This window comes from Phaseolus vulgaris, chromosome 1 (genome assembly GCF_000499845.2).
Source record: "Phaseolus vulgaris cultivar G19833 chromosome 1, P. vulgaris v2.0, whole genome shotgun sequence".
Lineage (NCBI taxonomy): Eukaryota > Viridiplantae > Streptophyta > Magnoliopsida > Fabales > Fabaceae > Phaseolus > Phaseolus vulgaris.
This window is the reverse complement of record NC_023759.2, coordinates 7,703,652-7,724,437: the sequence shown is the minus strand read 5'-3', so window position 1 is coordinate 7,724,437 and position 20,786 is coordinate 7,703,652. Positions and strand designations below refer to the sequence as shown.

At 32.8% G+C, this 20,786-nt stretch overlaps 2 protein-coding genes across 3 annotated transcripts; one reads left to right on the top strand and one right to left on the bottom strand.

The window, feature by feature from the left end:
- Positions 1–6,763: 6,763 nt before the first annotated feature.
- Positions 6,764–10,616, top strand: LOC137813443 (D-amino-acid transaminase, chloroplastic). 2 transcript variants are annotated; one of them, XM_068615696.1, is made up of 5 exons: positions 6,764–7,024; positions 7,098–7,144; positions 7,913–8,091; positions 8,178–8,857; positions 10,264–10,616. In XM_068615696.1, the coding sequence occupies exons 1-5, from the start codon at positions 6,901–6,903 to the stop codon at positions 10,356–10,358; spliced, it is 1,125 nt and encodes a 374-aa protein (XP_068471797.1). In that variant the 5' UTR covers positions 6,764–6,900; the 3' UTR covers positions 10,359–10,616. The 2 variants fall into 2 exon arrangements, with proteins under 2 accessions (XP_068471797.1, XP_068471798.1); XM_068615697.1 differs by having other exon boundaries at positions 6,791–7,024; positions 7,098–7,460.
- A 1,979-nt stretch (positions 10,617–12,595) lies between these two features.
- On the bottom strand, positions 12,596–13,975 carry LOC137815387 (protein MAIN-LIKE 2-like). The gene is made up of 4 exons (XM_068618529.1): positions 13,924–13,975; positions 13,401–13,561; positions 13,204–13,297; positions 12,596–13,095 (listed from the first exon to the last, which is right to left on the bottom strand). Exons 1-4 carry the CDS (start codon positions 13,973–13,975, stop codon positions 12,596–12,598), a joined length of 807 nt encoding a protein of 268 aa, XP_068474630.1.
- Between the last annotated feature and the right edge of the window lie 6,811 nt (positions 13,976–20,786).

The following is a 20,786-nucleotide window of genomic DNA, read 5'->3' as shown; positions in this document are numbered from 1 at the left end:
GTTCAGATTTTTTTTTTAAAATACATTTTCAGTCGGATTTGGATTTATAGAACACTTTTTGGATTCCAGAAATTTTTGTCTGGAATGCAATTTTAGATTGTGTTTTGGATTTTTTTTAAAAAACGTATTTTATTTTATTTTCTGGAACCAGATTTTACTTTTGAATTAAATTTTTTAAATTCTGAATTCAGAAAAAAGAGTAATTTTAGAAATTTTAAAAAAATGATATAATACAGGTTAAAATTTATATAATACAGAAAAACTTGTCAAAATGTTTTAGTCGTGATTGAGTGAGTTCATTATATTTTTTATGATTAAAAATATTACATTATAAATTTAAAATAATTATAATTTTATTGAGTTAATATAAATTTAACCATATAAAGACAAACAAAAAATTAGTGTAATCTAGATATAATACACTATTTTATTTTTATAAAAAATATTATTATTATTATAATAACTATTAAAATAAAAATATATTAATAAATTATAAAAATATTTTTATAAAAATAATTATAAAATAAATAATTTTTTTTATAATTTTATTGTATGTTAGTTTTATTGTGTAGGTAAATTTTTATTGGAAAAAATTATTTAAATTTAAAAAAAGGTATTTAAAGGGTAAAATTGTAAGAAATTAGATTTTTTTTTTCAAATTCAAATTTTTCTAAATTTTTAAACATTTAAATTTTCAGTTTAAAATAAATAACTGTCAAATTTAAAGGAGAGAAACTCTTTATATATATATATATATATATATATATATATATCGATTAAGTTCATCGATTATGAAAGCATGTGTTTTAATCTTTAATCATGATAATATTTTAGTTGTTTAAATTTACTTCTTATGGGCTTAATCAACATACATTATTCTTTATTTTATACACTTTTATATGATGCCCCTTTACAAAATTATTAATTTGGTTTTGAAAATTACTGATACTTATTTTAACCCGAAATTTCACAGTAGTTTATTTATTTTGTTGACATATTTGTTACAAAAATGTTTTATTAACACCCTATGTCACTGACACAGACTTGACACCGCTTGCGTGACATTAATTGATGCTGCAAACGTGACATTTGGTGAGGATGTGACACTGGCTATATATTATAATATATGACTCGTAGCACACCCGTGTGTCTGTAAGTGGCTACTTACGTGACGCACGCAAAAATGGTTCCTCCACATATACTAGCAAACGCAAAACTGGTTACCCGTGTGTTTGTAAGTGGTTACCTATGTGACATTTATGGTCACCCACTCTTCATGAAAAAAAATCAATTTTTTTTAATAAAAATCATATATTACATCGGTTAAGTGACTTAATCGATGTAAAAATCATATATTACATCGATTAGATGGTTTAACCGATGTAGGTTTCTTCACATATACTGGCACACACAAAACTGGTTACCCGTGTATGTGTAAGTGGTTACCTATGTGATGTTTATGGTCACCCACTCTTCATGAAAAAAAATTAATTTTTTTTAATAAAAACCATATATTACATCGGTTAAGTGACTTAATCGATGTAAAACTCATATATTACATCGATTAGATGATTTAACCGATGTAGGTTTCTTCACATATACTAGAACACGCAAAACTGGTTACCCGTGTGTCTGTAAGTGGTTACCTATGTGACGTTTATGGTCACCCACTCTTCATGAAAAAAAATCAATTTTTTTTAATAAAAACCATATATTACATCGGTTAAGTGACTTAATCAATGTAAAAATCATATATTACATCGATTAGATGGTTTAACCGATGTAGGTTTCTTCACATATACTGGCACACACAAAACTGGTTACCCGTGTGTCTGTAATTGGTTACCTATGTGACGCTTATGGTCACCCATCTTCATGAAAAAAATCATTTTTTTAATAAAAACCATATATTACATCGGTTAGATGGCTTAACCGATGTAGGTTTCTCCACATATACTGGCAAACGCAAAACTGATTACCTGTGTGTCTGTAAATGGTTACCTATGTGACGTTTATGGTCACCAACTCTTCATGAAAAAAATCAATTTTTTTTAATAAAAACCATATATTACATCGGTTAGATGGCTTAACCGATGTAAAAGTCATATATTACATCGGTTAGATGGCTTAACCGATGTAGGTTTCTCCACATATACTGGCACACACAAAACTGGTTACCCGTGTGTCTGTAAATGGTTACCTATGTGACGTTTATGACCCACCCACTCTTTATGAAAAAAAAATCATTTTTTTAATATGGACCATATATTACATCGGTTAGATGACTTAACCGATGTAATATGGGTCATTCTGAGTAAAACAAAATATATTACACTGGTTGTTTGTAAGAACCGATGTAATATATTATTTTTTACCCTATTTTGAAGATCGCGCTGCTCATTCGCGCGCAATCTCACTCTATCACATCATTGCCACATCTGCAGCGTCAAATGTATGTCATGTGCAAAAGGTGTCAATATATCGAGACTCTATTTATTATGCAATGAAAAAAAAAATCACAATAAAAGAATAGTTATTCAAACTTTATCATAGTAAGGATAAAATTTAAAAAACGTAATAGAAACTGTTACCAACACTAATATATTAATAGTAGTATAGATAATGTTATTTATACTTTTAAAAAATATACTATTTCATCAAATTTAAATTTTTCTATAAATTTAACTAGAATCATATTAATTAAATATATTAAAAAATATCTGAAATACATAAATTAAAGTGAAAACAACATTCAATTTTCATTAATATATATAATTATATTATGTATAGGAGTTTTTAAAATATACTTTTAACACATAGAAAATCTGTATATTAAAAAATAAGTTTATGATTAACTCATTATTATATAACTAGTTTGTAATGGGAGGATTGTCCATTTATATTGGTATTTTTGCATTAGTAATTTTTAATAATTACATCACTTCACTTTCCCACATTAATCATTGCTTGAACATATAAATTTTTTTTTAATTTTTTTGAGACTAAGGTCTTGACTCAATTACTATCAACAACATTTGAGACTAATGTTTCAACTCAATTATATTTTCATCAGCCTCAAAGACTGTAATACTTTCTTCCACTTCATCTTCAATAGTAGTTTTAACATTCTTGACTACATAGGCTGATATTCGAGATAAAAAGCTTGAACATTATTCTTTACTCATCATCATTCAGTAGCCATTACACCTATGACTTTGTCTTCAGTTCTCAGATCCTTTACTACTTCTTCGAGAGTTTTTGTATCATTGCATCTTGAATCCTTTATATGGATCTATTTTCTCAATAAAATCTTAAGTATCTTAAAACAAAAAAAAAAACTTCGTTAAAATCATATTTCTTCAAAGGCAAATCAACATGTGAAACATATGCAATATAATTCTTTCGAGCAACATTACTCACTTTGAAATGTCCATCTCGATTCCACAGGAACACCCTTTGATGCTAAGTTAATGTGACTGCTCTACTCCTTGAGGGGTTTTCACTAAAATACGAAAGCATAATGTTATGAGGCTTAAGTCCTCCAATTTTTAACCAAACTCTTTTAGCATTGATTTGGGTAAAATGTTAGTAGTTGTTCAACCATTTATAAAAATTAAGAAATGCACAACTTTGATTTAAAAATCTTGAGAGCACAAATGACTATGAGAAAATGTTTTAAAAATCTTGAGAGCACAAATGACTATGAGAAAATGTTTAGAAAAGCTCAATATATAACTGTTCATTTCAAATTTATTATTTAATTTTTTATTATTGTTAATGATTATTAATTATTAATTCTCTATTTCTTTCATTATTATTTAATACTCTATTTCAACTGAAAGGACATGTTGTTTGAGACACACGGAAACATCAAGAGTCATGATTAATATTTGGCTATAAATAGGTAACATAGTTTGGTTTTTTATTATTTAGAATCCAACTTTCTTTCCTCCTTGCTTCTTGTTGCTCTCTCTATTATTCACTTTCGTGAAGCCCACTGCTGAAGAAATTCTTAGACTTGACACGCGAGGTCTATTTTGCTCAATGAACATCCGCGGTGAAGTATGTATCTTTATTTTCTTAAATTTCCACTTTTACACAGTTTCTTCAGTTCCTGACTTTTTATTGTTTATTTAAAAATGTATAGCTTGGGTATGTTGACGATGCATTCACGATTGAGTTTCAAAAAGAACTTGGTGAGAAGTGGACCCTTGCAGATAGTGCAGGGAACGTCAATATAGTACATTATAACGAGGATTTATTGTCTCCCAAAATGTTGTGTGGATGGTGGACTTCGAGTGATTTTTATGGCTTTAAAGGCGACCACTATATCATATTCTGTTACATCGGTCAAAACGTTTTCCATATAACTATTTACATGGGAGAGGTCTTTGAAAGTGGTGTAAATCGTTATTTGGAAGAAGTTGAAGGGAGGGAATTGTTGACCATTGGTCCCTTTGACCATTTTTCCATAAAGTTGTCTCTGTTACACATCTATGCCAGTTATCTGGTGAGTTTAGCATTCCTTTTTTTTTAAATGTCGTGCCTTATATTCTATTTCTTTTGTTGACTTATTATTTCCATGTTCTTGAAGAATATTCCTGCTCCATTTGCGGAATATCTTCGCAAAGGGAGATTTAGAAAGGTTAGCCTACATGGACTGCTGAAGGAGGTCGAATGTAAGGTCTTAAAAGGAAGGTTTCCTGCTAGAACCATTAAACTTGGCAGCGGCTGAAAGATTTTTTTGTCGTCTTCATTCTTTCCGTGAAGGTCACAAAATTATCTTTGAATCATATAGCAGGAACTCTTCTTCTCATATCAGAGTTTTGCTACTGATGCCAAGTCATTATGTTAGCAAACACAGATAATTTTATTTCTTATATTTTTAGGCTAATCGTTTCCATTGCTTTTAAACAAAGACAAATATTTATTTTTTTTAGTTTATTTAAGAACTATTACTTATTTTTTGTGGTTTCACTTTGTTGGAAACCATAACAGTTAATTAGTCTTAATGTTTATGTTTATTATTATTGTTATTATGTAATTATTTTTTATTGTATTTTTTCCCTGCATTACTTGCAATATGCATACATAATGTGTTAAACTTTTCATTCATTATCTAACATATTTATAATGTGTTGGCATAATTTGATATGTTTAACGCTATAACAATTTCTAGTACATTAAACTCATAAAAACTATTTCATGATTTTTTCTTATTTATTATTTATTTTGACTTAATATTCTAAAATTTTGATTGTGATTATATTGTTCATTATTAAGTATTCAATGATGTATTCAATTGTTTGACGGTTTAGCATAGATCTGGTGAGGAATCCATGTTTACTCCACTGTATTCACTTTTTTTTATCAATTCTATTTTATTGTACTTCAAAATTTTCATGATATTCATGTGTTATCATTTGTCATTATATTTGGTTTGAATTTATATAAAAAAGGGTGGACGCATAGTTTAATGTGTCATTCACCGAATCATGTTTCTGAACACACATTTTTTTTTTATCCATTTTACATTAACTGGACTTCATATAATGTAATTATTTAAACTTTTTACATTATTTCTTATTTTTAATTACAATAAATAGTGCAAGATATTTTTTGAGATGGACCTACAACACAAGTTGGTGGTCAAGAGTCGTATTTACTTTTATAATTTTTATGTGAACTTTATATTAGATAGGACTTTGGATAATTGAAAATAGTTCAAATTATTGTAATGTACATGTTGTTTACAAAATTAATTCATTTTACCTACATTCCAAAGTTATGTAATTTGGTGTTGTATTTTTTATAGGATATATTTAATTCTAATGCGTTACTTTTTAAATTTTTTTAATTAATGGACAATTATAAATTGTAATAATTTTTTTTAAAACTAAATCAAAGTTGAAAATGTCAAATACCATAAAAAAATGTCTAAGAAATTTGAAAATAGCTGATGAAATTACATTTTAATTTTTTTAATTCTTAATTTTTACCACTTTCTATTTGGTTAACATGCATAATAAGGCACCTACACTAATATATGGTTTTTAAATTTTCATTCTTCATTACTACCTCATGCATATTGTATCTAACATATATCGTATCGTTTATTTTTTATTGCTACCCCTCATATACATATTGTATACCATATCGTTTATTTTTGTAACTATGAAATGAATTAAACATAGTCACATCAAAATAAAACTTCATTCAGAGAGCTCATTTTATAATGAAGAGTATTCAAATAAAAGGTATATTTAGTTAATGTATTTTATTATTTTCATATTTAATAAATTTTATTTAATTATTTTTTTAACATTACAGTATTCATGAAAATCTGATATTCAAAGGAGAGATTTTACCATCATCCTGAATGATCAATAATTTTGTTCATAATAATTTTATTTTTGCTCAATTTTATCTATTCTCAATTATTTAGTAATAATTGATTGTAATATATCAACATTATTTCTCTTTACTTTTTAATATTATAATATTATAAATTAAGTATATAATTTTACACCTATGATCCTGTAGTGTTTTAAATTATTAACTATAGTTAAATTTTTCTATATTGCGTTTTTAATATACCCATCATATCTATTTTTAATTTATATGATTTTTACTTAATTTAATTTTAACTTATAATTCATTGTATAACTAATATTACAATTTAATATCTTACCTTTAAGAAAAACAAATTTAATCTAATATTATAATATTAATATTTAAATATGATATTTTCAATGCACGGGTCAGGTACTACTAGTGTTATTACGAGGGAGGACGAAGAATACTCCAAACTAGTTGCGATCATCTTTGTTTAATGGAAACCAAAAAACAAACCCAACCAACCTTCCATTCTCCAATTGCTTCTCACTTCTCTTCCTAAACATGGCTTCTCTCCCATTCCTCTCGCAAATTTCCCACTCTCTTTCCTTTCCGCCACATCGCCACCGCTTCCATCGCCATTTCCCCACCGCTCTCGCTGCTTCCTACCAATCTGCAGCCTCCGCAGGTGCGTTTTCTGGACTCTCGCTGCTTCCTAATCAATGTTGATTTTCGAAACTAATGGTGCGTTGACATTGCAGATTCTAAAACTGAAGTATCTCGTGTTCCGGTTTTGACTTCCTCCGAGGTCTAATCTTTTTTTGTACTCTCAATTTTTGTTTGTGGTTCGGGTTAGGACTTGTTATGACTGGAGAATATTCTCTGTTTGCAGTTTTTTTTTTTTGTTAACTATACTGTTACCGGATATTTATCAATTTTGTTCTCGACTAATCTCTCTTCTAACTACCTTCAAAAATAAACGGGTGAGGTTGAGGTAGATGTAAACTATTTTGTAAGATGATAATGGTGACTATCCTATATCCGTTAAAAGGGTCATAGAGCCTGTTATCTATGCAGCTAGCCCAGGGTGCATTGGAGAAAAAAAAATCCAGCCCATTATATAAGTAAGATAATTCTCACTTTTATTGAGTTAGACCTAAATTATTTAAAAGATTAATCACTTTGTTTAGATTTTCAACCATGTTTTCAGAAAGCACTAATTTGGAATTTCACAAAGGACTTGTTGATTATCAATGGTTGTTTAATTGCCAATATTCGATGAAATTCACTATATACGTGACTAGATGTTTGTGGATAATGTAACAGTGATATAATTCAATGTACTCAACAAACTTTTTTTATCTCATATCATTTTAGAAAGTGAATTTTTCAAGAAAGGTCTAAAAGTTATGATTGTGACAAAAAAAAAATTGTATGGCTGAAGTAAAGATAATTATGTTTGTAACCATAGTGAAATTAGAAAGGGAAAATCATTATTTTTAATATGTGATTTCAGTATTACTTACTAACTGCATTTTTTTCGTATGTTTCTTTTTTCTTCTTTTGAACGCACAAGGCCTATGAAAGGCTAAAATCATTTAGAGAAAAGATAAAGGGCAAGCAACAGTTTCTTGCTATGTATTCTAGTATTTTTGATGGGATAACAACAGACCCAGCCGCTATGGTTATTCCTATGGATGACCACATGATCCATAGGGGCCACGGTGTGTTTGATACTGCTGCAATAGTGGATGGGTTAGTGATTTCCACCTCAAAATGATATTTACTCTTTTGTTTTCTATTTTCTAAAGCAATCAAATGGTGTATTGTGTGCATTATAGATACCTATATGAGCTAGATCAACACCTTGATCGCTTTTTAAGTTCAGCATTCATGTCTAAAATAGATCCCCCATTTGATCGTGGAAGCATAAGGAGAATACTAATACAAACTGTAAGTGCTTCCAAGTGTAGAAAAGGATCACTAAGATATTGGCTCTCAGCAGGACCTGGTGACTTTCAGTTATCTCCCTCTAACTGCCACCAGTCAAGTCTTTATGCAATAGTAATACAGGATCTGTCACCATCGTCGCTTAATTCCAGGGGAGTTAAAGTTGTTACTTCATCTGTTCCCATTAAACACCCCAAGTTTGCCATTACTAAGAGTGTGAATTATCTTCCAAATGTGCTCTCAAAGGTTGAAGCTGAAGAAGCTGGTGCTTTTGTAGGCATTTGGCTTGATGATGAAGGTTTTGTTGCAGAAGGGCCTAATATGAATGTGGCCTTTGTCACTAAAGAGAAGGAACTAATAATGCCTCACTTTGACAAAATTTTGAGTGGCTGCACAGCTAAGAGAGTTTTAACCCTTGCCGAGGGTTTGTTAAGCGAGGGTAAGCTTAAGGGGATAAGGATGGAAAATGTGACTGTTGAAGAAGGTAAAAAAGCAGATGAAATGATGCTTCTTGGCAGTGGAGTTCTTGTTTGCCCTGTAGTGCAGTGGGATGAACACGTTATTGGTGATGGTAAGTGCTTTTACTTCTCGCTGCAAAAGGTTATACGATTTACTGTATGTTTGGAGGGAACTTCTATGTAAGTACTTTTAAAAAAGTAGGAAAGAAAAATTAAATTAGTTTCTCCAGAAGTTAAAATTAACTTATGCATGAGTTAAAAAATCAGATTTTGGAATAGTGGATAGGAAATAGTTTTTATAAACTAAGGCACGCCTAAGTAAATTTTGGAATATGAAGAAATTGATTTAATTTTTTCTTCTTATTTTTCTCATAAAAGTGGTTATGGAGAAGTTTCTCCAAACAGATCTTGCATGTATGCACTCTAGTAAATTATGCGTATGCTTTTCTTTAGTCTTCTCCAAGGCATCAGTTGACTGAATTAACAGGAACTTCTTAGTGGAGTTAGAAGATTCTATTCTTTTTGTGTTTTGTTCTGTTGTTCTTCAATTATATGAATATGATTCCAAAGAGAATTGAAACTAGGTTTGGGAAGTTAATGGTTAGAGATAGGAACCAATTGAAAACGGCTATTGAAAACAGAACAATGAAACCTAGAAAAAGTAAGCGCTACAAAATGTTTGATAAGTTTAAAGACGATTGTCACAATAATTTATAAGTCTTGATTACATAATGAAGGAAACAATCCTTGGAGAGAGATATTCTCAATATTTTGTCAAAAAATAATTTTTCATTTTCTGAATTCAAAAATAAATTAGTTTTAGGATTTGTCTCCTTTACAAGTAAATAAAAGAAAAATAAAATCTCTATATCACAAGCAAAACTAATTTGTCCCAGAAGTTAAGTGGAGCGCATTCTAAACTTATGGTTTTAATTTCAAATTTTATCCCAAGAATTATACTAGTAATTTTATTTTAACTTTCCAAACATGTTATACATGTAATTAGTCTAGTCTTCTCAAAATTTTGTCTTACATCTGAATTGTGAATTGTTGATAATAATGGTAAACATACGATCCTGCTAGGTCAAGGGAATGTCTGTCAAGCTTTCTTTGCCACATATTCGGTCATGTTGATAGATTGATCATGCAAATGAACCTTCCTTAATGCATTTTTTTTCTCTGATTCTCCAGTCTCCACACAAGATTTTATCTCCAAAAGTTTTACGTTTGATTCTTAGACGGTTAAACTTGAAAATGGTCATGGTATATTGTTTGGTCGAGGTCTTTTGACCTGAAATATGTTAATCATTACATAAACAGATTCGATCTTGCTTGTTTTTGTGAACTGTTGCTAACTTGCATTGTGCGTTCCTTGTCAGTGTATGGGACCCTTTAGTTAGGATTGACTCTCTTGATTTACAGTTCGGTTGGTCCATCACAGAGAGCTTTTGTAATCATTATCTGAGTAAATTTTATGTATCTTCTCATGAGCTGATTGATTGTTATGCATTCCTTGTAGGCAAAGAGGGCCCTGTAACACAGGCTCTCTTCAATCTAATTGTTGATGACATGAAATCAGGACCCTCAACTGTTCGTATACCGGTTCCATATTGACACAACATTTTTTCCTTTTCCTTCTCTACGTTTTGTAATGAAGATTCACCATCAGTAGTTGTGATGCCCCAACCCCAAGAGGGATGCCTATTAGTCTTGTAAGAATCAGTATTCCATGGAGCTTAGTTTTCAAATGTGTTTCTGTGGTTTGGTGTCATGAACCGTTCTTGTTGAGACTTGCTTCTGATATCCGTGTGTACTTTTGAATATTGTTGAAATTTTTTGAATCACATAAGTTTATCTACAATGTTACAGTTACACTGTTAGTCAAGAGCTGTTCGACAAATAAGATCTAAAGTTTGAAGATACACAACACAGACAAAGCATTTAAAGCTCCATCCGGAAGATTTTCCATAACTAATTTGTGAATCAACTAAAAAATTTCCTTGATAAAATTCAACTGGTGGCAAAATGGCATGACACTTTTTCCGCAAGTATTGCACCTTCATATTTTTTTTGGCGCAGCTCTTTATTACAATATAATAACAAAAATGCCTTTTGAAATCCTTGTATATTTAGAATATTTGTTCTAGAAATGTAATTAAAACCTTCCGAAATATTTTATGGAGAGTTTATGAAATCTTCCGGAAAGCTTATTTGAAAAGCATTCTCTTGTTTGGAAATTAACTTTTTAATCACAGAATAGCTGCGTCCTGAGGACTGCGGTGAATGACCCTTTCTTTGGTTGGTATTGTTTGCGATCAGAGATGCACTTATACAAATGACGTTAGGCAATTACGTCAGGTTCCAAAAAACATATTCTGAAATTTATTTTATGAATTTTGAAAAGTGTTCTAGAAAAATATAGTGGAATAGATAATTCGAAACTCACTTTAAAAAAAGAGAGTAAAATAGGCATTTTCAAAATTGTAAAGGTACAAAATCAAATTGAGGGGGTATAAGAAGAAATGCCATGATTTTAGAGATCTATACAAATGATTTTAGAGACTTCTTAACTGGCTATGGTGAAGTGATAGAGGCTTCTTCTTCCCTGCATCCCCATGATTTTAAATATTCCAACATTACCCTTGACCTAAAATTTGAAAAGGACACCGTTCTGCATTTCCACAATCACGGATCATCTTTATCCATGGGTATCAACTGCTGTAGAGGTTCTTCATCATTGTTGGGAGCAAAGTGAAAGAGTACGCAACGTTGCCGAAGTACTGTTTTGGTTATAGAGGTAAGAGTTAAGTTTTTTGTTAAGGAGCACGGTGGTTATGGAGATTTCAGGATTACCAGATACCGGGATCCGGTAATATATTCCGGATTCATGAATCTAGAATTAATTAAATTATTTGTTTCGGATGAGGGGTGTTCCGGAAGGTAAAATGTCATAAATTGTAGTTTCTCGAATTGCTAAATCTGGAAGCCTAAATTGCATTACGGATTGGTGGATCCAAAATTGTTTTTTGTGTTATGGATTCCTGAATCTGGAATGCATCACTTGCATTATGGATTTATGAATCCAGAATTATTTTTTTGTGTTATGGATTCCTGAATTCGAAATGGTCTTTCTGAATTATGGATTGTTGGATCCAAAATGATTTTTTTGACTTATGGATTCATGGATTCGGAATGCAATAATTTTGTTTCATTTTGTTTATTTGTAGAAGCATGGATAGTAGTGAAGAATTTGAACAAGAATTATATGATGGTGTGGATGTGTGGGATGATGATGATATTGAGAAGTCATTATCTAAATCGAAGGGATATGAATGTACAAATGCGTTTACTACAGATGAGGTAAAGTTAAGTTTGTAAAGTATGTTTAAGTTGTTTATTAATTAGTAAATAATTTGTTATGATATATGGGTGTGATATAGACTGGAACCACTCCAAATATGCAGGAACACAAGTTCCAACATCAGCTGCTAATACTGCACCCTGTATGAGGTTAGCATTATAATCTAACCATCGATGGTCGATATCAGATGTGGATGGATCGCCATGATGAACGATGGTTGGGTGACTATGGATACACTGTATATATCCAAACTGTCTGAGTACACGTTCAGGCAAATGCATCTGCCTACAACCCCTCAACCGAATGTACCCTGAAAATAATGAAATCCACTCAAAAGGACGCACCGCTCTATGCTCTTCATAGGGCATCCATTGAACAACACCTACACAAAGGCTATTTAATTGCATCCGAACTGAGGCATGTGTGGACAACCTACTCCCAACCATATATTTATACACCGCGGTTGATCCTCAACATAGTCATCCCGAAGCTATCGGTGCCCAATACTCATAAAGTGCTCATATATCCACGATGAAAATAATGTGACATACCCAGCTAACTCTCTAGTATTTGCACAGGAACCATCTCCCAACTGCTCATACATATGGGTCAAAGCAGCTACTGCCCACGAGTATCCTCCGGTGTGCCTTAAATCTACAAATAATCCCAAGTAGGATACACTAACTGAGGTAGCACTCTTATCTGCAAAGATGGTGCAACCTACTAGGTGTAGCAAATATGCCCGTGCAGCCATAGTCCATTGTCTCCTGGTACATACGTCCTCATACATCTCCCTCAACCAGCTTAGACGCACATGTCCACCCCGACAATGACGAGTCTCAACAGTTGCTACTCCCCGATCTACACGAAGTGAATCAACAAGCAAATCGGTTGCCGCAACTGCATCCAAGCTCGGATACGTGTAGAATTGTCCCATAATTGGGAGGTGCAACAAATTCGACACATCATCCAATGTGATGGTCAACTCACCTACAGGTAGATGAAATGAATTTTTCTATGGGTGCCACCTTTCTACAAAGGCACACAACAGTCCTTTGTCTATCGTGTCATAGCTTGCCCCAACAAGTGCAGTTAAACCTGACAACTCCACTGCAGGTAGTATCCGAGGATAAAGAGCACCCATCTTATTCATTTTTCGACCATAAGACACCAATTTTAACTCTCCTCGATCCTAATTTAACCAACCAAAATCATATAAAATATACAATTTAATCAACACAAATTATATCAAATTAACAGGATAACAAGTATCATAATACAACATATTTACTTACCACACCATTCCATAATTGCATGGCCACATGGGCTTCATAACCTGTCAACAGTGTCCCATCCCGTGGACCTCCGGGATAACCTTCACCTTCTACTTCAGGTGTGTCTTCATCCTCCACCTCCATTTGGGGTTCAGCTTCTTCAGGTTCAACATGTTCTACATCTTCATGTTCAACATGTTTTACATCTTCATGTTCAACATGTTCTTCACCTTCATTCACATGTCTTCTTCTTCTTCTAACAGAGGTTGTGGGACGTAGATGATCACCTTGTGAACCTCCACCCTAGTCTTCACCATTTTTGTTCAATTACACCATTCAAGTTAAACCAAATTGCAATCTAATTAATGAGTGCATACAAACTAATTATATGGTACCATATAATACCAAGCAAAACACTACAAAACCTTGACCCAATATAATTGTTGTTTACTAATTTGAGTAACACAAACACAAACAACAACAACTCATTATTCCGGACACATCAATTCGGTACAATACCGAATCCATAAATTTGGAAGCTTACCGGATCCCGAAATCCGAAACATTCCCGGAATCAGAAATTCAGGATTTACCATATCCATAAGTTTGGAATGTGAAAAAATGATTACGGAAACATAAATCCATGGAAAAAAGGGATGTGTAAATCTGAAAAACAAAAAAATTTACTTACCTTTGTCAATAGCACTCTAAATCACCAAAAAGGAATGTGTGAGATTGAAAGAAGAATGTTGTGGAGGTGCCGCTGCTATGCTGTTGTGGAAGAGGAAGAAAAACGCTGCGCAAATGATAAAATCAACGCAGCCTTCATTTTAGGGTTTTTTCATATTAGGGATATGTTTGGAATTTTAAAAACTAATAAGGGTCTTTGTATAGGAGTGTGGGGGTGCAGGAAAACAAAGTGGGGGTGCAGGAAGAAATTGCCAGTGATAGATAGCCGAATAATGTAGGACCACTCAGCCAACTGGTATGGGTTGTTTCTTCCTACATCCTACCAAATTCTTCCTACACCCCATTATTTTTAAAAAGACTATTTTTAAAAATGATTTCAGGATTGTTCTTTCTAGAATATTTTCGAACATATTTTCTGAAATATATTTTATTAATTCTGGCTGTTTCTTGGCTTGGTGTTTCGTTGCAGTGGTGGTTGGTGGTGGTCTGTCGTCATTTATAGTGAGAGGTGGTTGGTAGTGGTGTTGGTAGGTTACTGCATTTCGTTCATGGATAGTCTTGTATTTTTTTTTTCACTTCTAGATTGTGAAATCCAAAAACTTTCTGGATTACAAAATCCAAAATAAAAAATTTGAATTTTATGCATTTCAGATTATGTAATCCTTAATATAAAAAATTATATTCTGGATTGCACAATCTGGAACATATTCCCGAATATGGAAACGCATTCTGGATTGTGCAATCTAGAAGACGTTTAAAAAACAAATTTCAGATTGTACAATCTGGAAGGTACTTCCAGATTTAGAATTATCTTCTAGATTATACAATCCAAAATGTGTTTTCCTAAACCATACAATCTGGAAGGTGTTTTTTAATTCATAATAGGTGGTTTGAAATCATTTAAAATCTTGATTATTTTTTGTTTTTAATAAAACTTCAGTTAAAATGTTCATTTTATTAATTCAGAAAATTATAATAAAGTTGTTACGTAGTTGTAGGTGAATCATTGTTGAATTATAGAGAAGGAATCCCAACATTGGAAAAAATATCTGATGAAGTAGATAAGATATTTGATATGAAACAATTAATGAATTTTGTGGGCAGTGAAGATGAATTGTTTCAAGGAGACTGTGTTAGGCATTTTACAACAAATGAGGTAAAGGAAATTTAATTTATTTGTGTTATAACTTTGATAATTGATGTAATTATGTTGTAATGTATTTGTGTAGCTTTTTCCTACATGAGATGACTTACTTCAATGGGTGCGTAGGGTGACCTTTGGACTTAGTTTTGTGATAGTCATTATTAGATCTGACACAATAAATGGAAAATAGGGGAGAAATACATGTCTTGTTAGGTTGTGAATTGACTGAAACATTAGTTGGTCACCCTTATGATGGGAAATTGAAATCAAATGAACAATTCATGCTTGTTGACATGACTAAAAGTTTAGTTACGTCGTCAAACATATTACTTACTTTGAAAGAGAAAAATGAGGATAATGTCACAACAATAAAGCAAGTATAAAATGATAGATACACATATAAAAAGATTAGTTAGAAGAACTATAACTGATTTGCAACATTTAATGATGTTGTTAAACCGTAACAATTATATTCACTAGAGTAGGTGTCACGAGTCTTCCTAGGTTGTGAGTGATTTTTTATGGACACTTCCTTATTCAAAGAAATTGTTAAATTCATTTAGCATTGTCTTCTTGATGGATAAAACTTACAAACCACAAAATAAAGGTTACCTTTGTTTTTGGTGTGTCATCCACAGGCTGACTTTTTCTTCTACTTGTGTTCTCAGCAAATGAGCGAGAAAACAACTTCATTTATGCTCTACATTGTCTTTCCTAAAGCTTCCAATTTTCTATGCCGCTTTCAAATTAATAAGAACATTAAAGCAAAATGTAAAATGTTAGTTGATTTTGTGGAGGCTTGGGAAATTATCATGGATGCTCGGGGGATTGTCATTAGTTGTTAATGTGATGAATTTGGGGGGTGTTTTAAACGTTTTGAAAGTATTTGTTCGTCATGACCATTATTTGTTGAGTATGTGAGTAACACATGGGTCATTCCACATCAGCAAAAGTTTGTAAAGGCATCAACATATTCAGTCATGTATTTGGGAAATACAACATCAAATAGGTATGTTTGTATGTCTTATAATAAACTATGTTTTGAATTCTTCTTCCTTCTGCACCTTTTCTCTTTTTCTAGATTGTCCCCGTCTACACCTTCTATAGACGTTCCTCTATACATGGTCTAGACTGGGTAGAGTGTCCTCTATAGAACCTTCTATACAAGGTCTACGCGGTCCTTTGGTAGACCGTTTAGACCTTGTACAAAAGGTCCTCTAAGGAACTATTTAGACAGTCTACACCTTATATAGATGGTCTAACAGGGGAGTGCCTAGACGATCTAGACCTTCTATAGAGGTTCCCCTCTTGAACAGTTTAGATGTTTCCCTGTTAGACCATCTATACAAGGTGTGTACTGCCTAGACGGTCCCTAAAGGACTTTTTGTACAAGGTCTAGATAGTCTACTAGAGGATTGTGTAGACTTTGTATAAATAGTTTAATAGAGAAGCGTCTAGATGATTTAAACCTTATACAGAGGGTCCCCTACTAGACCATCTAGACCATGTGTAGAGTGTCCTCTAGTAGACCATATACATCTTTTGTACAAGGTGTAGACACTTTATCATAGAATCGTTTATACAAGGTCTAGATATTCTAACAGGGTACCTTCTATACAATGTCTAAATTGGCTAGACAACCCCCTGAACGACCTTATGTGCAAGGTCTAGACGATCTACTAAAGGATCATGTAGAATTTGTATATATGGTTTAATAGGGGGAGAGTTTACACAATCTAGACCTTATATAGAGGGTCTCCTGTTAGACCGCCTTGACAATGAATAGACGATCCTCTAGTAGACCATCTACACATTTTGTACAACGTGCAGTCAGTCTATTAGAGAATCGTCTATACAAGGTCTAGACTGTCTAATAGGGTACCTTCTATACAAGGTTGGGATTGGCTAAACGGTCCCCTAGACGACCTTATATGGAAGGTATAGACGGTTTACCACAACATCGTGTAGACTTTGTATGGTTTAACAGGGAGGGTCTAAATGGTCTAGACCTTATATAGAGGGTCCCCTGTTACACCGTCCAAACCTTATAGAGAAATTCCTTTGGTTGATTGTCTACACCTTGTACATAAGGTGTAGATGGTCTACCGGAGGACCACTTTACAAGGGACATTCTATAGATAGTCCCTGTAGACCGTTTAAACAAAGAAGAAACATGAAAAACATACCACATAATGTTCTCTTCATAATTTACGAATGAATTTTGTACATGTTAATTACTTTTTGTTTGTTTTATGATATGTATGGTTGAATTTGTTCACTGGACTTTGAAGCGTATGCAACAAAATAGTATGAAAGACTTGTGTACACGTTGGGATTTTGATGGAAGCATCCTTCACACATCAGCAAAAGACTTATCAAAAACCACTAAACTTGTCCTCAAGTTTCAAAGTTGAAACTCAAGAGGATCTCTCCCAACGAAATTCCCTTTGTATGATAACCTAGGAGAAGAATGCTCCCATTTTTAAGACTTTCACAAAATGAGCAAGAAAACAAGTTCTAAGCAACTTCAATTCTTAATCAAGCAAAAATGAGTTACAAAGGGGAGCGCGGGGGGGGGGGGGAAGGGGGAGGGTAGGCCTCTTATTTATAGATGGAGAGTCTCTACCCACTCAATGCTTTAGGAGTTGTGAGACTAATTGTGCAAAGTTTAGCTGCACTTGCATTTTGATGGAGGAACATCAAGTCACCACAACTTTGGACTAAGAGGATAGAAAAAGATAAAGCTTTGATTAGAACATCCATTTCTAATAGTCTTTTTCATATTCTTAGTCTTGTAAATTTGTATAGAGAAATATATGTTTATTTTGGCTTGTATGTATTGGGCTTAAATTTGGGCCATGTAATGGGCTTTTTTTTTGGGCTATGTATTGAGCCTAGTAAAGTAAGATAAAAATAAGAAAAGAAAAGTTTAGTTAGGGTTACAATTGGACCACTCTAGGCCCAATGCAACCCTAGATCGTTTAGGGTTTAAAAGCACATTTGGAGCATGACTTGGCACACATGGAAAGCATGGCAACCAGCTATATCCAGATGGATGGGGGCATGGACAACATGCATGGACACTTGGCAACACACCAATGGAGATTTTTCTCATCCAATCACAAATTAGAGAATACCATGTGTCAAGCTATGAGTGGAGGAATAACTCTGAATGTTGGCACCAATTAGGTTATAAATAGATGTGCTAATCATCTTGTAATTCATCTTAGAATTGATAAAGAAATATGGCTCAAATTTTAGAAAACTTGTCTTCTATCTCTCTCCTTTTTAACACCTTTTGTGAGTGTTTAGCATGGAACTTCTTAGAAGTTTCTCTCACCTATTCTAAGCCTTAACTTTCATAATCAAATTCATCTTCTCCACATAGTTTTCTTCCTCCATTGAAGCTACATAAAGCTTTCATCAAATTGCAAAAAATAACAAATTAAAATAAGTAAGAAAATGCAAGCAAGGATTGCATCACATTTTGTCATGTACGTTTCTCCAAGTCTCACATTGCTTGGTTTCTTGATTTTTGACAGTTTATAAGCTTTCAAACTCCCCTAGCATTGGCCTTAACTGTGTGGTTTGGTGTTGGGCAATGTTAACTCCTTCTTTGCCTCTCAAATTAGGATTTTGACTTCCGTATTAGATATGGCTACACTTTGACTCTCAAATTGGGTCTTTGACTTCCAAGTCAAACTCCAATTAAGCACATATCAAGTCCATTTGTGTCTTAATATTTTTACATGAAGAAAATTCCATTCCTATAAATTTTTTTCTACTTCCTATTTTATGTACACACTACTTCTATACATTTTTACAAAGCTAAAAAGAAGAAAAAGACTCTTCAAATGTGGGTGATCCCCTCTAATAAGGCTTCATCTTCTTCATTCTTCTTGACCCAAGATGTTGTAGTTGTATGGTCCCCCATCAGATGTTTCAAACAACATCATTATACTACAACATAATGAAATTAAGGTATCTTTTTAGAAGAGTTTACACGTGGTAGAACACACATTCAATGACATTGTAGAAGTGTTTTGAGACGTACTCATGGTTTACCATGTTTTGTGAATTAGTTAGATATGACATGGGTATCATACCACTAAATGAAGTTCATGTGATGTGGACTAGACTGACATCATTTGAGTTGTCTATCCAACAAGAATTTGACATCATTTTAAATTGTTATAAAGAAGTTAACATTGCAGGTAAAGTCACAACTAAGAGTAAGTTATGAATTTGTGTACTTAGATATGACATCAATGTGTGCACCACATGATAAGGTAAAAATAAAAGGATCCCAAAAGAGTCGATCAACTCGGTTTGACAGGTCAAAAAAATGTGAACCATCATATTTGAGCAAGTGAATGACATCATTCTTTTCCTGGTAGCTCTTCTTCATGGAAGGCTACCAAGGACAATGAAAAAGTGAAGGTGGCCATGAAGCCTGAACTATTTCCTATGCTTGATCAATTTCATCGTTGATGTCACTCTTACATAGTGGATATCATTGATGTCAAGGTTGATAGTCATTGTGGTTATCAATCTATTGTTGCATTGTTGGGGATGAGTGAAGACTCATGGCCACTAGTGAGAATGGATTTATTTAAAGAAATATCCAGTGACATGATGAATATGCAAAATTGTTAGGTGGTTATGAATGGGTAAACCAACTAAATGTGTCAAGGATGGTTTCATTGGAGCTATGGATTCCTTGGAGTTGCATGAAGAGTAGGGAGAGTGATTGGTTCAACCATATCACTTGGAAAAGGAGTGCCTAGACTTGCAATTTGGAAGCATAACACTCATAAAATTGATCTTATAAAACATGAACCTAACTACTCCTTATATAGTATAGGAGGTCGGCCAAAGGTTTACAAAAAGATAGGGAAATTCAAACTAATTAGCATTTGAATTAGGTGCCCAATTTGAAGTCACAAGGGAAGCATGATCAAATGTGCTCCATGTGACCTAAATTAGGTCTAATGATCAGCCTAAAGTTTAATATGGGATGTAATTAAGCCTAAATATACCCTAGGTTTACAAAAAGATATAACTAAGCCTAAATATAACTACTCCTTATATAGTATAGGAGGTCGGCCAAAGGTTTACAAAAAGATAGGGAAATTCAAACTAATTAGCATTTGAATTAGGTGCCCAATTTGAAGTCACAAGGGAAGCATGATCAAATGTGCTCCATGTGACCTAAATTAGGTCTAATGATCAGCCTAAAGTTTAATATGGGATGTAATTAAGCCTAAATATACCCTAGGTTGGTTTTAAATGCCTAACCCTAACCCTAATTATATTAAAGAAAAATTACAAGTAATTTTCCTACTTTACTTTCAAGCAAAAATAAATTCTACTTTACAAATATTTATACTAGGTTATGACATTTTTGAACATGTATAAAAAGGTGTATGTGTCATCAGTAGCAGAGTCAAAATCTTCTTGTATCCTCCTTGCCATAACTCTAGTGATTGGTCCTGAGATGAGGCTTCTACCATCATCCCCCCCCCCCCCCTCCCCCTCTTGAAAAGGATTTGTCCTCAAATCACAAGTTTCTA